This window comes from Piliocolobus tephrosceles, chromosome 5 (assembly GCF_002776525.5).
Source record: "Piliocolobus tephrosceles isolate RC106 chromosome 5, ASM277652v3, whole genome shotgun sequence".
Taxonomy (NCBI): domain Eukaryota; kingdom Metazoa; phylum Chordata; class Mammalia; order Primates; family Cercopithecidae; genus Piliocolobus; species Piliocolobus tephrosceles.
Window position 1 is genome coordinate 125,833,205 of NC_045438.1, and position 15,221 is coordinate 125,848,425.

Below are 15,221 nucleotides of genomic sequence, written 5' to 3' on the forward strand. Positions count from 1 at the left end.
AAAAAAAAAACTAGCTGGGCGAGGTGGCGGGCGCCTGTAGTCCCAGCTACTCCGGAGGCTGAGGCAGGAGAATGGCGTAAAACCCGGGAGGCGGAGCTTGCAGTGAGCTGAGATCCGGCCACTGCACTCCAGCCCAGGAGACACAGCAAGACTCCGTCTCAAAAAAAAAAAAAAAAAAGTAGAATACTACATAAGTGGAGAAGAAAGAATAATTCCTCTTCTGTGGTCCTCAACTTCCATGTCTATAAAATGGGGAAAATCTACTCTGCTTCTGATTACTTAAATGAGGCCTAAAATGAGGTGTGAAAACTGCTTGTGCCTCTCTAGAGGTGACCTATCAGCAGAAGTACTAACCCCAAACATATGCTCATCAATCTCTTCTCCCAAAAAATCGTAAGACCTGTCCGTAACTAGAGAGCTCTGTTTCCAGTTCTCCTCCATCCTCTGAACAGTTTAGAGCAGGAGGGAGAAAGCAGAGAAAGCACCGATCACCAATTTCCAGGTAGGATGTGGTGGATGCTCGCTGTATATGTTCACAGAATCATTCACCATCCAAAGCATCCCATTGTGCACGCTCGCGAACTTTCATGGATATACTGTATACTTCCTTAAGTCTCTCCCTCTTCTGGTGCTCTCTCGGCTTGCTGTTTATTGCTTTATAGCCTGAGATTGCTAAGCTGCACTGACCTCTGCTCAGGACTGTCTTTTAGTCATGCTCACATTCAATTGGGACCAAGGACAGTGGGCCCAGCTGGGCCCAACTCAGGGACACCAGCCCCTCCCAATCTCCTGCCCCACCCAGAGTCATGCTGAAGTCACTTGTTACCCCATCAAGTGTCTGTGGACTTTTCCCCTTCTGCCCAGGATCCCAGAACCTCCAGCTTTTTGCCCTGAGAAAAAGGAATTCTCAACATTCCAAGTTGGTAAGCAGAGAAACAACTTTCATAGGAATCTCTGGGGAGTCTGAAGAACTAGAGAATGTATTTGGTCTATACCAACCAAAGGGAAATCCCGCCTGAGGGCAGTCTGGATGGGCTGTCCAGGTTCCTCCCAGGATATGGAAGCCTTCCCTTCCGCCTCACCCCCTGGGATCCCCTACCCCGCTAGCCATCGTGGAGTTGCAGGTGGCACCTACATCTAAGGCTACGCCTACATTAATTACCTCCTCAGTGTTCTCGCCTCCACCATCCTTGCCCGAGCTGCTAGGTTTGGCTGTGCACTTGGCAACCTTGGGGGGCTCCTGAAAGGAGAAGATGAAGGTAGAGTTAGCAGATGCCAGGGGAAGGGAGAGGTCTTATCTGGCTCCCTTAGATCTTTGTTGCAAATATCCTCTGTCCAGTTTCAATTAGAACCTAACTTGTGCCAAGCTGGGGTGGGTGGAGGGACCTACACAGAAGGAGATTCAGCCCCTCCAAGAATTTAGAATCTGGTTAGGAAGTTACCCCAAACACACACTAATTCAGCATGAGAATGCTCCTTCATCTTTCACCTCATCAGGCTGGTGCAGAGGTTGGGTCTGGGAGGGCCTTTGCTCAGGTCAGAACCAGAGTGAGGAGGCTTAAGGAAAAAGCATCAGGGAACAGTTGCTCACTGGCTTATGGCTAACATGGTCAAAGGGGTGCCGGAGGCTTTCATGCTGGAGTGCAGGGAGTTACCACTCTCCCCTCATAGCCACCTGGAAAGACTGGGAGGCAATTTTTGGATGTCACAAATAGCGCACAGACAACAGGGTGCTACTCGGCATTTAATCAGTAAGGTCCAGGAATGCTAACAGGTACAGAACTGTCCCACCCAAAATGCCAAGAGCACCTAGTTGACAAGCACTGAGACAGGGATGGGGGTAAAACCTGAACTGTTACAAAGAGTGAGCACTAGTCTGAAGTCTCCTTTGGGAACCTGGCAGCTGGCTCAGAGCCCTGGCCTGCCCAGCATCTCTTCCTATGCTTCGAGCCAAAAAAAGCAACTGCACAGGGACAGGATGGGGAAAATGTGAAAAAGACTTGGGGATTTAGGTCTGACTGCAAGCTCAACACAAATCATCCATGTGCAGCTCACGTGACCTTCCATCCTGTTAACAGACCTGTGCAAACTGCTTGGCACTGACAGGGCTATCCTGGAGGATCTGGTTCAGTCATGAGCATCAGGCTTGGGAGGGGCCATGACAAATCCTAGTTTTTCTTAGAGGGAAATGCGATCCATAATGGGAGTGGATTCAAAGGCATATCCCAAGACCAACAGCTGCAGGAACCGGGATAGTTAACAATGGAAGGGAGGAGTCATGAGGGATGGAGAAGCAAGATGGATCTTAAACAACTGAAGGGCTGCCTTGGATGCAACTTGTCCATATGGACCAGAGGCATGAGAGCAAAGGGCTGAAGTTGCAAGTCGGGCTGAAGTTCCAAACAAGAATTTTATCATGGAGCAATGGCACTAAAACTGGCCACCTAGTGAAGCCAAAAGCTCCCCAACCCCTGAGAACATTCAAGCAGGGGCTGGGTGACCTCCTGTAAGGCATGTTGCAAAAGAAATTCAAGCCTTTGATGAGGACTGGAGGATCTTGGAAATCACTTCCAGCTCTGAGATTGTGCAATTCAATAGCAGCCAAGCCCCTTCAGTGAGAAGTGTTAAATCAAGTTATTGTGACTATGGGGGCAAAAGGATTTCAGGGAGAAGAGAGCTCTGTGTGGGCTGGAGTAGGGGGAAGGCTTCTTGGAGGCGGGGAGGAAGAAAGGTGTGGTGTAGAGCAGCTTGATGCAGTAGGGGGAAGGGGTTCCTTCTCTGGGCTGAGCACGCTCCTGCTGTATACTAACCCAGCTGGCCACACTGACCCTTGACAGTGGCTGAGAGCATGGGGTGGAGAGAAATAGGCTGGGGGCAGGGTGCAGGCAGGACATAACATTGAGGTGTCTGCACACACCCCAGATATGAACCCCTTGGACAAAGCTGACCCATCTTCATACATCTCTGATCTCTCTATTAGATCATAAGCTGCTTATTCTTTTGTGTACCCCTCCACCCACCCTACAGCACTCAGCATGATGCCTCAGACATATCTTTCAAAGAATGCGCCTAAGAGAGATCCAGCTGCCTTAGTGTGTGGGTGTGAGTGGGCGTGGAGGAACCAGGCCCACCACCCTTGCTCCCTGGCTCCTGCAGAACAGATGCAGCACACATACTTCAGCCCAGCTCAGCCATCAAGTGCTGTGTAGAACAGAGGTTAAAAGAACATGTTTGGGCCGGGCGCAGTGGCTCACGCCTGTAATCCCAGCACTTTGAGAGGCCGAGGTGGGTGGATCACGAGGTCAGGAGTTCAAGACCACCCTGGCCAAGATGGCGAAACCCCGTCTCTACTAAAAATACAAAAAAAATTAGCCAGGTATGGTGGCGGATGCCTGTAATCTCAGCTGCTTGGGAGGCTGAGGCAGAGAATTGCTTGAACCCAGGAGGCGGAGGCTGCAGTGAGCCAAGACCGCGCCACTGCCCTCCAGCCTGGGCAACAGAGACTCTGTCTCAAAAAAAAAAAAAAATAGGCCGGGTGCAGTGGCTCACGCCTGTAATCCCAGCACTTCGGGAGGCCAAGGCGGGCAGATCACGAGGTCAGGAGATCAAGACCATACTGACTAACATGGTGAAACCCTGACTCTACTAAAAATACAAAAACTTAGCCGGGCGTGGTGGCGGGCACCTGTAGTCCTAGCTACTCAGGGGGCTGAGGCAGGAGAATGGCGTGAACCCGGGAGGCGGAGCTTGCAGTGAGCCGAGATCGCGCCACTGCACTCCAGTCTGAGCGACAGAGCTAGACTCCATCTCAAAAAAAAAAAAAAAAAACACGAACATGTTTGGACCTAGCCCTGTGTTTTGGGCCCAACTCTTACTAGCTATATAATCACAGACAAGTTAACTAGCCTCTCTGAGCCTCATCTCAGAGAGAGTTTCCTCATCTATTAGATGATGACAATATTAGTACCCTCTTCCCTCAGCACAGTGTTAAGGCACATGAAAACCGTAGTGCTGGTCAATGTTACTATTATTATGATGAACAAGAAAAAAGTCAGAGGGGGCAGGGGCACCCTACTCAGGAAAATAAAAGAGGTAAGTCCCAGAGGAGAACATGAAGGAAGGGGAGAGATGCGAATCCCTCCAAGAGATAATCTTAGCACCTATCCACTAAGCACCTACTGACTGTGTGAAAAGGAGTTGCCAAACAAAATGAAACTTAGTTATTATCTCAAGGAGGAAAAAAAGGTTTGTCCACAATTAATTCCCATCCAAGGCCAAACACAAAAGGACCGTACGTGGCCTACTAAGTGCTCTGCAAATCCAGAAAAGAAAGGAGAGTTCACTCCTGACTGAGGGCTCAGAAAGGCTTTAGAGAGGAAGCTGTAAAAGATGGCCAGGAGAGAGGAGACAGGTCACAGAAGAGCATTAAAGATCCTCCACCCACAGCCATCCAGGCAAACCTCAGTCACACTGTCAACCCCCCTCAGAGCCTGCCAACCATTGAAGAAGGCCAAATGCAGCTGAAAATCAAGAGCAGAAAAACCTTATAGGGAAGTGAGAGTTATGCCTGGCTCCATGCACCCCAATCCTTCCAACACCTTTCCCAACCAAACGCTTACACCCATGGTCCTAGCAAGTCTCATTGGGAATTTGTCTTCTTCTTCACAGTCTAGTAGGCTATTGCTTTCTGGGGATGGGACAGTATCTAGTCCAACAGATTAAAAATTACAAATGGGTGGGGACCTCACCAGCTTTCCCCGAATTCCATTTCCCTTAGCCCCTGGTGTGCTTGATTTCTGTGTGCATTGTCTACAACTGAGCTACCCAAACCACCTCCACATGCCCACTCCCCAAGGACAGGGCCTGGGTGGTGCACACAACCCTGTCCAGCTCACTACCCCCAGGAGGCTCACCATGTAGTACACCATCACCAACCCTGTACTTAGAACCTCAGGCCCCGAAAGGTTAAGGGGACAACCCAGAATCAGAGCTGCCTGGCAAATACAGAACAACCCCAGGAGAAAAAGTATGATTGAAAAGGTCAGGCCGGGCGTGGTGGCTCAAGCCTGTAATCTCAGCACTTTGGGAGGCTGAGACGGGCGGATCACGAGGTCAGGAGATCGAGACCATCCTGGTTAACACGGTGAAACCCCGTCTCTACTAAAAATACAAAAAACTAGCCGGGCGAGGTGGCGGGCGCCTGTAGTCCCAGCTACTCCGGAGGCTGAAGCAGGAGAATGGTGTGAACCCAGGAGGCGGAGCTTGCAGTGAGCTGAGATCCGGCCACTGCACTCCAGCCCGGGCGACAGAGCAAGACTCTGTCTCAAAAAAAAAAAAAAAAAGAAAAGGTCAGAGATGGCAGCCCAGTAACCCAGCCAATCAGAGGGCAAATGAAAGCAATACACCTCTGGGGTCATCAAGCAGGTGGCCAGAACACCAGGCCAGAGCCAGCCCCCACCAAAAAGGGCCAGCCCCAGGAGAGGAGAAGCTGGGGGAGGCTGGAACTGGTATCCTAGCATCCTTTGTGTGAGTCTGTACCTCAAAGGAACCACACCTCTGAGTCAGACCTCAGCAACAGCAGGAAACAGAGGGTAGAAAAAGGCACGGATGAGGAACAGGGGAAGGCGGCACCAAGGTAGAAGAAGGTGAAAGAAGGCAACATTAAGAACTGCCCTGTGGGTTCACACCTGTAATCTCAGCACTTTGGCAGGCCAAGGCGGGCAGATCCCCTGAGGTCAGGAGTTCAAGACCAGCCTGACCAACATGGAGAAGCCCCATCTCTACTAAAAATACAAAATTAGCCAGGTGTGGTGGCACATGCCTGTAATTCCAGCTACTTGGGAGGCTGAGGCAGGAGAATCCCTCGAAGCTGGGAGGCAGAGGTTGTGGTGAGCCGAGATCGCACCATTGCACTCCAGCCTGGGCAACAAAAGTGAAATTCCATCTCAAAAAAGAAAAAAAGAAAGAAAGAAAGAAATGGCCTGTGTCAGGACATCATGACAAAGACATGGGTGTTCAGGGGTGGCTGGCCTGCAGGCTAAGACGAAACAATAATCTGACAGTGAGGGCAAATTCCCAATTTGAAGATGGTGTAGCTCAGGAAAGGCAGAAATTCAGCACCGGTGCAAAAAGAAAAAAAAAAAAAAAGGAAAAATGCAAAGGTTATCCTAGGATTAGGAATAAGGGTGTGGAGCCTACTCAGATTTGGAAAGGTAACTGGTCTAGGATGCACCTGGGAGCCAGTTAGGAGGGCTTTGATACAAAAGAGGCCTTTAAGTCAGGAGACCTGATATTGCAGCTGGGCCTCCAGAAGGCTGTGTGACCTTGGACAAGTCCCTTGCCCTGTCGGGGCCTCAGTCTCCTCATCTGTACCATCAGGGATTGCACTGCATGCGCTCAGAGGTCCCTTCCAGCACCGTCGTTGTAAGGTTCCATCAACAGAAGGGCTCAGTCCTGCTTACAAGTTTGTGTGTGAAGGAAGAACTAGAGGGAGGGGCCTAGGCCAGATTTGGGTGGAGGAGAGAGAAAGCAGCGCTGTTCTAGGTCAGGGGCTTGGCATGGAAAGAGAAGGGGCCGTAGGGGACTGTGGGGCAGCTGTCCCAGGCGGGTAGGAAAAGGAAAGGGGCTGCTCAGGGCGGGGGGAGGGGGCAATTCTGGAGGAAGGTGCAGTTTCAGATGAGGGGCTGCCCAAACCGATGGGGGATCGGGGCCAGGGGTGATGGGGGGACAGAAAAAGCAGGACAGTGACCTGGGAATGGGGCTGATCTGGAAGAAGGAGGTTACCCTGGGCCGGGGGTAAGAGAAGGGAAGAAGAGAGGGAGGTGTATGTGGGGGGAGTCTCTCCGGGCAAGGTGGGGGAGCTGTCCTAGCTGCGGCACAAGCTGGGGGTGCTGCCAGTCGCGGGGGCGTAGGGCTGGCCCCAGGAGTCCTACGGGGGCCGGACGGGAGGGTCAGTCTGGGGCTGTCCCGGGCCTGGCTCCGGCCCCTCCCAGAGCTCCGCGCAGGCTCCAAGGCGGTGGTGCGGGAAAAAGGGCCACGCTCACCTTCTCCTTTTTCAGTTTATAGGGCATCTCGGCCCGTCCGGACCCGGCCCGTCTCCTGCGGCCCCGCTCCGGCTCCGGCTTTGCTCGGCCGCACTCGGCCCGCTCGGCGTCTCTTCGCCACCGCCTGCGCGCAGCGCCCGGGTCGAGCTGTGCCTGCGCCTCCAATTGGCCCGAACTCCTACAAAACTGCCTGACAACCAGGCGCCGCCTCCTCGGATTGGTCATTGGAGCCAAGCTGCTTCCTTTTTTTCTTATTGGAAAGAAATAGTACAAACCGCCAGGGTTCGGCTTCCAGAATTGGCTGAAGTGAGTGGTCCCGCCCTAAAGTGGGTCGAGCTTAGCGAAAGAGGCGGGGATAAGGGAAACCCAGCTTGGCTAGGACTGCTGCACTCCAGCGTCTGCTGTGCGTCGGCCTCGGCCATTCTTCGCGGCGCTTGCAACCCTGCTCTTTCCTTCTAAAGGGGCTCTCACACTTTGCCCACTATGCTACCCTGTATAGTCGGAATTGGAGGAAGGAAGCCCTAATACGGAGGGCACCTTTCTTCACTGGGGTAAAGTAATGCTAATTGCGGATGCAAAATTGATGGAGGGAGCTCCCAAGGACCTTCCAAGACACCCGCCTCCCTAGACAGGAGTTGCAGAGGAGCAAAGGGGAAGCCTGGCAGGGCTAGGATCTGGTCGAAATGAGATGAGAATCCCTGGCTTGGTGTAACGTTAGGAAGAGGGTCCCCGTTCCTACTGCAAGTGTACTGGGATTGGGGAACAGCTAGATTTGAGCAGTTGGGAACACAGTGGAAAAGCAACTTCATTGTTGAGTGTCTCAGGAAATCCATCCCTTACTTGCCACCCTGCTCAAGTCAGTGTTCTAATGGATAAGACTCAGTTTATGCCCACAAAGAGTTCGCAGTCTGGTGGATCACAGACGTGTATAAACAAAGGATTAAGAGAGAATGTAAGCCAGGCAGGCACGGTGTCTCACGCCTGTAATCCCAACACTTTGAGAGGCTGAGGCAGGTGGATCACCTGAGGTCAGAGGTTGGAGACCAGCCTGGCCAAAGTGGCGAAACTCCGTCTCTATTAAAAATACAAAAATTAGCTGGGTGTGGTGGTGCACGCCTGTAATCCCAGCTACTCGGGAGGCTGAAGCAGGAGAATCACTTGAACCCGGGAGACAGAGGTTGCAGTGAGCCGAGATCACACCACTGCACTCCAGCCTGGGCGACAGAGGAAGACTGTCTCAAAACAACAACAATGACGACAAAAAGAATAAGCCCGTGGCCAAGTGCGGTGGCTCACACCTGTAATCCCAGCACTTTGGGAGGCCGAGGTGGGCAGATCACGAGGTCAGGAGTTTGAGACCAGCCTGACCAACGTAGTGAAACCCCAGGGTGCGGTGGCTCACGCCTGTAATCCCAGCACGTTGGGAGGCCAAGATGGGCAGATCACGAGGTCAAGAAATCGAGGCCATCCCAGCCAGCATGGTGAAACCTCGTCTCTAAGAAAAATACAAAAATTAGCTGGCATGGTGGTGCGCGCCTGTAGTCCCAGCTACGCGGGAGGCTGAGGCAGGAGAATCGCTTGAACCCAGTGGGTGGAGGTTGCAGTGAGCCGAGATCGTGCCACTGCACTCCATCCTGGCGACAGAACGAGACTCCATCTCCAAAAACAAAAGAGAAGAATAAACTTGTGATGCAATGGCATAAGAATAATACAATGGGCCGGGCGCGGTGGCTCACGCCTGTAATCCCAGCACTTTGGGAGGCCAAGACGGGCGGATCACAAGGTCAGGAGATCGAGACCACCCTGGCTAACATGGTGAAACCCCGTCTCTACTAAAAATACAAAAATTAGCCGGGCGTGGTGGCGGGCGCCTGTTATCCCAGCTATACGGGAGGCTGAGGCAGGAGAATGGTGTGAACCTGGGAGGCGGAGCTTGCAGTGAGTGGAGATCGTTCCACTGCACTCCAGCCTGGGCACACAGCGAGACTCCGTCTCAAAAAAAAAAATGATACAATGGACTTTGCGGACTCAGAGGGAAAAGATGGCAGAGGGGAATGAGGGATAAAAGACTACACACTGGGGCCAGGTGCGATGGCTCACGCCTGTAATCCCAGAACTTTGGGAGGCTGAGACAGGCAGATCACATGAGGCCAGGAGTTCAAGACCAGCCTGACCAACATGGCGAAACCCCATCTCTACTAAAAATACAAATTAGCTGGGTGTGGTGGCAAATCCCTGTAATCTCAGCTACTTGGGAGGCTGAGGCAGGAGAATCACTTGAATCCGGAAGGCAGAGGTTGCAGTGAGCCAAGATCATGCCGTTGCACTCCAGCCTGGATGACAAGAATAAAACTCCATCTCAAAAAAAAATACTACACATTGGGTACAGTGTACACTGCTTGGGAGGTGGCTGCATCAAAATCTCATAAATCACCACGAAAGAATTTATTCATGTACAAAAAAACAAATTTTTAAAATTCTATATAAAATAAAATATAATAGTCTTAAAAAAAAAAAAAAAAAAAAAAAAGACCATGCGCGGTGGCTCATGCCTGTAATCCCAGCACTTTGGGAGACTGAGGCGGGCGGATCATCTGAGGTCAGGAGTTCAGGACCAGCCTGGCCAACATGGCAAAACCCCGTCTCTACAAAAATACAAAAATTAGCCGGGCATGATGGTGGGTGCCTGTAATCCCAGCTACTCGGGAGACTGAGGCAGGATAATCGAATGAACCCAGGAGGTGGATTTTGCAGTGAGCCGAGATTGTACCATTGCATTCCAGCCTGGGCGACAGAGCAAGACTCCATCTAAAAAAAAAAAAACCTGTGTCCCTTACCCAGGAGAGCAGTGTTACAAGACAGTGGCCATGGGGATGGAGAAGAGAGGATGGAGCATGAAAATGTGTAGAATCAACAGGATATGGTGATTCATTGGATTGTGCAGGGGGGATGGTAACAGAAAGGGAGGAGTTGAGGATGATTTCTGGAAGTGGTCAGAGTTGTAGGAGGAAAACTGGTGTCATAATGGCAAAGGAAATAAAAGACAATTGGTCAGTAATGTCAAAGAAAGATGGAACAGCATCACCTTGATTCTGCAATTAGAAGATTATGGGTGATTTTTTCAGAGAGTAGAAGAACGTTTTTAGTGAGTGGAAGAGTGAGCATCAAGAGGCGAGGAAGTGAAGATGGCAAATGTAGGGTCCTGGCAATCTTACAGAAATAGTATTTGGCTTGGTGACTAATGACGATTTCAGGGTAACACACAGTGGACTACATGCCAGCTGTTATCTGCTGGGAGAAAAGCTTGGGAGGAAAAGACATTTATTTGTGGACAGGTATTTGTGTCTGTATGAGTGCTGATCCAGGCAAGATAACGGATGGTTTTTTTTTTTTTTTTTGAGACGGAGTTTCGCTCTGTCGCCCAGGCTGGAGTGCAGTGGCCGGATCTCAGCTCACTGCAAGCTCCGCCTCCCGGGTTTACGCCATTCTCCTGCCTCAGCCTCCTGAGTAGCTGGGACTACAGGCGCCCACCACCTCGCCCGGCTAGTTTTTTGTATTTTTTAGTAGAGACGGGGTTTCACCGTGTTAGCCAGGATGGTCTCCATCTCCTGACCTTGTGATCCGCCTGTCTCGGCCTCCCAAGTGCTGGGATTACAGGCTTGAGCCACCGCGCCCGGCCGATAACGGATGTTTTTATCCATCTCCAAGGCCTCAAGGAGCATGATAGTCCTGAGGCCTAGAGCTTGCCTGCTACTGTGTAAAGCAGGCATATCCTCTTTAGGCCCATGCACCATTTATCCAGCCCTTGGTTCCTCTGGGAGGTAGGGGACCAAGCCACATATAGTAGCACTACAAAATGGGAGCTTTCATCCATGTGAATCTAGGTACCTAGAACATTCTTTATTTAGTTTATTTTTCTTTTAATGTTATATCTTTTAAGAGACAAGGTCTTGCTCTGTCACCCACTTGAAGTGCAGAGGCACAATCATAGCCCCGAATTCTTGGGTTCAAGTGATCCTCCTCTGCCTCAGCCTTCCAATAGCTGGGATTATAGACACAAACCATGGTTCCTGGTTAGTACATTCCTGCATGCTATTTTATTTATTTATTTTTATTATTTATTTTTTTTAGATGGAGTCTTGCTCTGTTGCCAGGCTGGAGTACAGTGGCACAATCTCGGCTCACTGCAACCTCTGCCTCCCAGGTCCAAGCAATTCTCCTGCCTCAGCCTCCTGAGTAGCTGGGACTACAGGCACGTGCCACCACACCCAGCTAATTTTTCTGTTTTCAGTAGGGATGGGGTTTCACCATGTTGGCCAGGATGGTCTCAATCTCTTGACCTTGTGTTCTGCCCACCTCGGCCTCCCAAAGTGCTAGCATTACAGGTTTGAGCCACCACGCCCAACCTCTTGCATGCTATTTTGTAGATGTGAGGCTGAACAATTTCATGTTTAGGACTGGAGGTACCTCCAGGAACTATAATTAAGCACTTAAAAAACATTTTCTTGGCTGGGCAAGGTGGCTCATGCCTGTAATCCCAGCACTTTGGGAGGCTGAGGCGGGTGGATCATGAGGTCAGGAGATCGAGACCATCCTGGCTAACATGGTGAAACCCTGTCTCCACTAAAAATATGAAAAATTAGCCGGGTGTAGTGGCAGGCGCCTGTAATCCCAGCTACTCGGGAGGCTGAGGCAGGAGACTCTCTTGAACCTGGGAGACGGAGGTTGCAGTGAGCCGAGATCGCACCACTGCACTCCACCATGGACTCAAAACATATATAAATATAGATATATTTACAAATAGATAGATATATATACATATATATATATATTTTTTTTTTTTCTTGCCTCTCTGGGGATACAAATACCTTAGAACAGAGCCAGGAGCAGTGGTGCAAGCTTGTAGTCCCAGCTACTTGGGAGGCTGAGGCAGGAGGATTGCTTGAGTGAAAGAAGGAAGGGAGGAAGGGAGGAAGGAAGAAAGGAAGGAAGGAAGGAAGGAAGGAGAGAGAGAGAGAAAAAGAAGGAAGAAAGGAAGGAAGGAAAGAAGGAGGGAGGGAGGGAGGGAAGGAAGGAAGGAAGACAGACCTTAAAACATGTACATTTCTGCTGGGTGCAGTGGCTCATGCCTGTAATCCCAGCACTTCGGGAGGCCGAGGCGGGCGGATCACGAGGTCAGGAGATTGAGACCATCCTGGCTAACACAGTGAAACCCTGTCTCTACTAAAAATACAAAAAATTTGCCAGGCGCGGTGACAGGCATCTGTAGTCCCAGCTACTCGGGAGGCTGAGGCAGGAGAATGGCGTGAACACAGGAGGCAGTGGAGGCTGCAGTGAGATGAGATCACGCCACTGCACTCCAGCCTAGGCGACAGAGCGAGACTCCATCTAAAAAAAAAAAAAAAGAGAATGAAAGTACTCCACAGTATGGGAGTGAGCATGAGCATAGGGGCTCAAAGGCCCTGTTACAGAATTTTTGTGAGTTCAAATACCCTCTACTTGGGGAACGCCCTATGTAAATGAAGAGGATGAAGTAAAGTTACAATTACAAAGTTATTAACGATGTATGCCCTAGGGAGAGGATATTTCCTGTTACAGCTGAAGTGTGAATTGGTCTTATGTTCCCTGCCTCCAGACGCTATTTTCCTGCCTCATCTGCCCCCTGAGATGTGATCTCCATAAATCTTTATGGGAGGCAGAGGGACACATGGTCTTTTTTCTGTAACTGCTTCATGCTGGCTTTGGGGACGGTCCCTACCTATTGGGGATCATGGAACTCTCACCCTGCTCTGTCTAGTGGAGGCAGAGTAGCTTTTTGATGGCCAGGGGTGGTGTCTTCACCTGGAACTGGCTGGAACCTCTGTTGCATGATCAGCTGAAGCTTGATGGTCTCTAGGCAAGAGGAAATGAATTTGGTTAAAACATTTAATGGGAACTGCAGGGGGTGGATACCTATGCTGTTAGAAATGTTTGTTATATTGACCAGGCACAGTGGCTCATGCCTATAATCCCAGCACTTTGGGAGGCCAAGGCGGGCAGATCACAAGGTCAGGAGATTGAGACCATCCTGGCTAACACGATGAAACCCTGTCTTTACTAAAAATACAAAAAATTAGCCGGGCGTGGTGGCAGGCACCTGTAGTCCCAGCTACTCAGGAGGCTGAGGCAGGAGAACAGCGTGAACCCGGGGGCAAGAGGTTGCAGTGAGCCAAGATCGTACCACTGCACTCTAAAAAAAAAATTTTTTTTTTGAGATGGAGTCTCACTCTGTCGCCCAGGCTGGAGTGCAGTGGTGTGATCTCAGCTCACTGCAAGCTCTGCCTCCTGGGTTCACACCATTCTCCTGCCTCAGCCTCCCAAGTAGCTGGGACTACAGGCACACACCACCACGCCCAGCTAATTTTTGTACTTTTAGTGGAGATGAGGTTTCACCATGTTGGACAGGCTGGTCTCAAACTCCTGGCCTCAAGCAGTCCACCCACCTTGGCCTCCCAAAGTGCTGGGATTACAGCCATGAGCCACTTCACCCAGCCCCTTATGCAAATCTAATAGCTTTCATATATTTGGCTTTCAAATTTTCAGGTATAATGTACAAAATAGAAGACTGCCTCAAGAAGAAAGGAGAGATAAAGCTGAGCAGCAGCTGAAAGAGAATGTAAGTTCTAGAAAATGAAAATTGCCACCATCCAATTCGTTTATTGTAAGTGAAAATAATTGTTAATTATTGGAAATGTAGTGGGACATGATGGCTTATGCTTGTAATCCCAGCACTTTGGGAGGCTGAGGCCTGAGGATCTCCTCAGACCAGGAGTTCGAGACCAGCCTGGGCAACACACAGAAACTGTCTCTACAAAAAATAAAAAATTAGTCGAGGCGCAGTGGCTCATGCCTGTAATCCCAACACTTTGGGAGACCTAAGCAGGTAGCTCACTTGAAGCCAGGAGTTCGAGACCAGCCTGACAAACATGGTGAAACCCCATCTCTACTGAAAATACAAAATTAGCTGGCACACAAAATACAAAATTACAGGTGGTGGCACACACCTGTAATCTCAGCTACTTGGGAGGCTGGGGCAGGAGATTCTTTGAACCTGGGAAACTGAGATTGCAGTGAGCTGAAATTGTGCCATTGCACTCTGGCCTGGGCAACAAGACCAAACAAGTTTGGCAACAAGACCAAAACTCCGTCTCAAAAAAGAAAAAAGAGAAAAAAAAATTAACTGGACATGGTGGTGTGTGCCTGTGGTCCCAGCTACAGCTACTGGGGAGGCTGAGGTGGGAGATCACTTGAGCCTGGGACGGTGGAGGCTGCAATGAACAGTGATCGTGCCACTGCACTCCAACCTGGGTGATAGAGTAGGCCCCTATCTCCATAAAAAAGGAAATGTGGCCTACCACTAGCTGAGTGTCTTGTACAGAACAGTGTAGGTGAAGAGAAGGATGGAATCTATATAACAGAACAGGAAGTCGACTGTTGGTGCCCTGCTGACAGAAGCTCAACTTTCCTTCTGCCTGCTCTGCTGCCTGCCCCGCTCTACGATAGAAAGTGAATGGGTTTCCAATCTGCAAGGATTTGGGAGGTGAAGAAAGGAAGCTGCTTTGTCTTCAAGTTTGGTGGAAGTGAAACAAAAAGAACAATGAACAGGGCAAGAAGTCCTGGAACATGGGTTTTGTGCCAGATGTGCTGGAACATGTGTGGTGGCACCAAGCACTCCAGGGCTGTATGAATCACATCTAGTAATTCACTCAGCAGCCACTATACACCTATAATAAGCAAGTGTGAGACAGTTTTCTAATACTGCTACTCCCTCCTGCAACCTTTCCTGCAACCCTCAAACCTCAGTGCTCACAGTTCCACAGGGGAAGCTGCAGGAGTTCCGCAGAGGGGCGGACTCCTTCCGAAATATTTCACCTAGAGCTCCCAGCACTAGGCCCAGTCATACCGAGCATGCTGACTGTTCATTTATCAGTCAATAAACTGTTACGTTCATGCTACGGGGAAAGATAGTTAAGATAGTTACATTACTTCCGTAGAAGGCAAAAATAAATTCCTTAAGTACAGGTTCAAAGGGCGCATGCGTAAACGCTACGCAACAGCGGTGATGAACGTTACTGCCATCGAGGCAGGACGCAGACCAATACGCCTCGGGGCGCAGCTTATCCTCTCAGAACAAGCCCG

At 50.3% G+C, this 15,221-nt stretch overlaps 2 protein-coding genes across 2 annotated transcripts in view; one reads left to right on the forward strand and one right to left on the reverse strand.

Moving 5' to 3' along the window:
* The window catches only part of PPP2R5D (protein phosphatase 2 regulatory subunit B'delta), a 28,819-nt gene extending 21,576 nt beyond the window's left edge, over nucleotides 1-7,243 (reverse strand). Inside the window, exons 1-2 of the mRNA XM_023212844.3 lie at nucleotides 7,044-7,243; nucleotides 1,163-1,240 (exon numbers count right to left, since the gene is read on the reverse strand). Of these exons, the coding sequence (XP_023068612.1) occupies nucleotides 1,163-1,240; nucleotides 7,044-7,070 (105 nt within the window). The 5' untranslated portion in view covers nucleotides 7,071-7,243. The remainder of the gene's footprint in view (nucleotides 1-1,162; nucleotides 1,241-7,043) is intronic.
* MEA1 (male-enhanced antigen 1) overlaps nucleotides 1-14,135 on the forward strand; it is a 37,350-nt gene extending 23,215 nt beyond the window's left edge. Inside the window, exon 5 of the mRNA XM_023212847.1 lies at nucleotides 13,626-14,135. Within this exon, the coding sequence (XP_023068615.1) occupies nucleotides 13,626-13,716 (91 nt within the window). The 3' untranslated portion in view covers nucleotides 13,717-14,135. The remainder of the gene's footprint in view (nucleotides 1-13,625) is intronic.
* The last annotated feature ends 1,086 nt before the right edge of the window (nucleotides 14,136-15,221 follow it).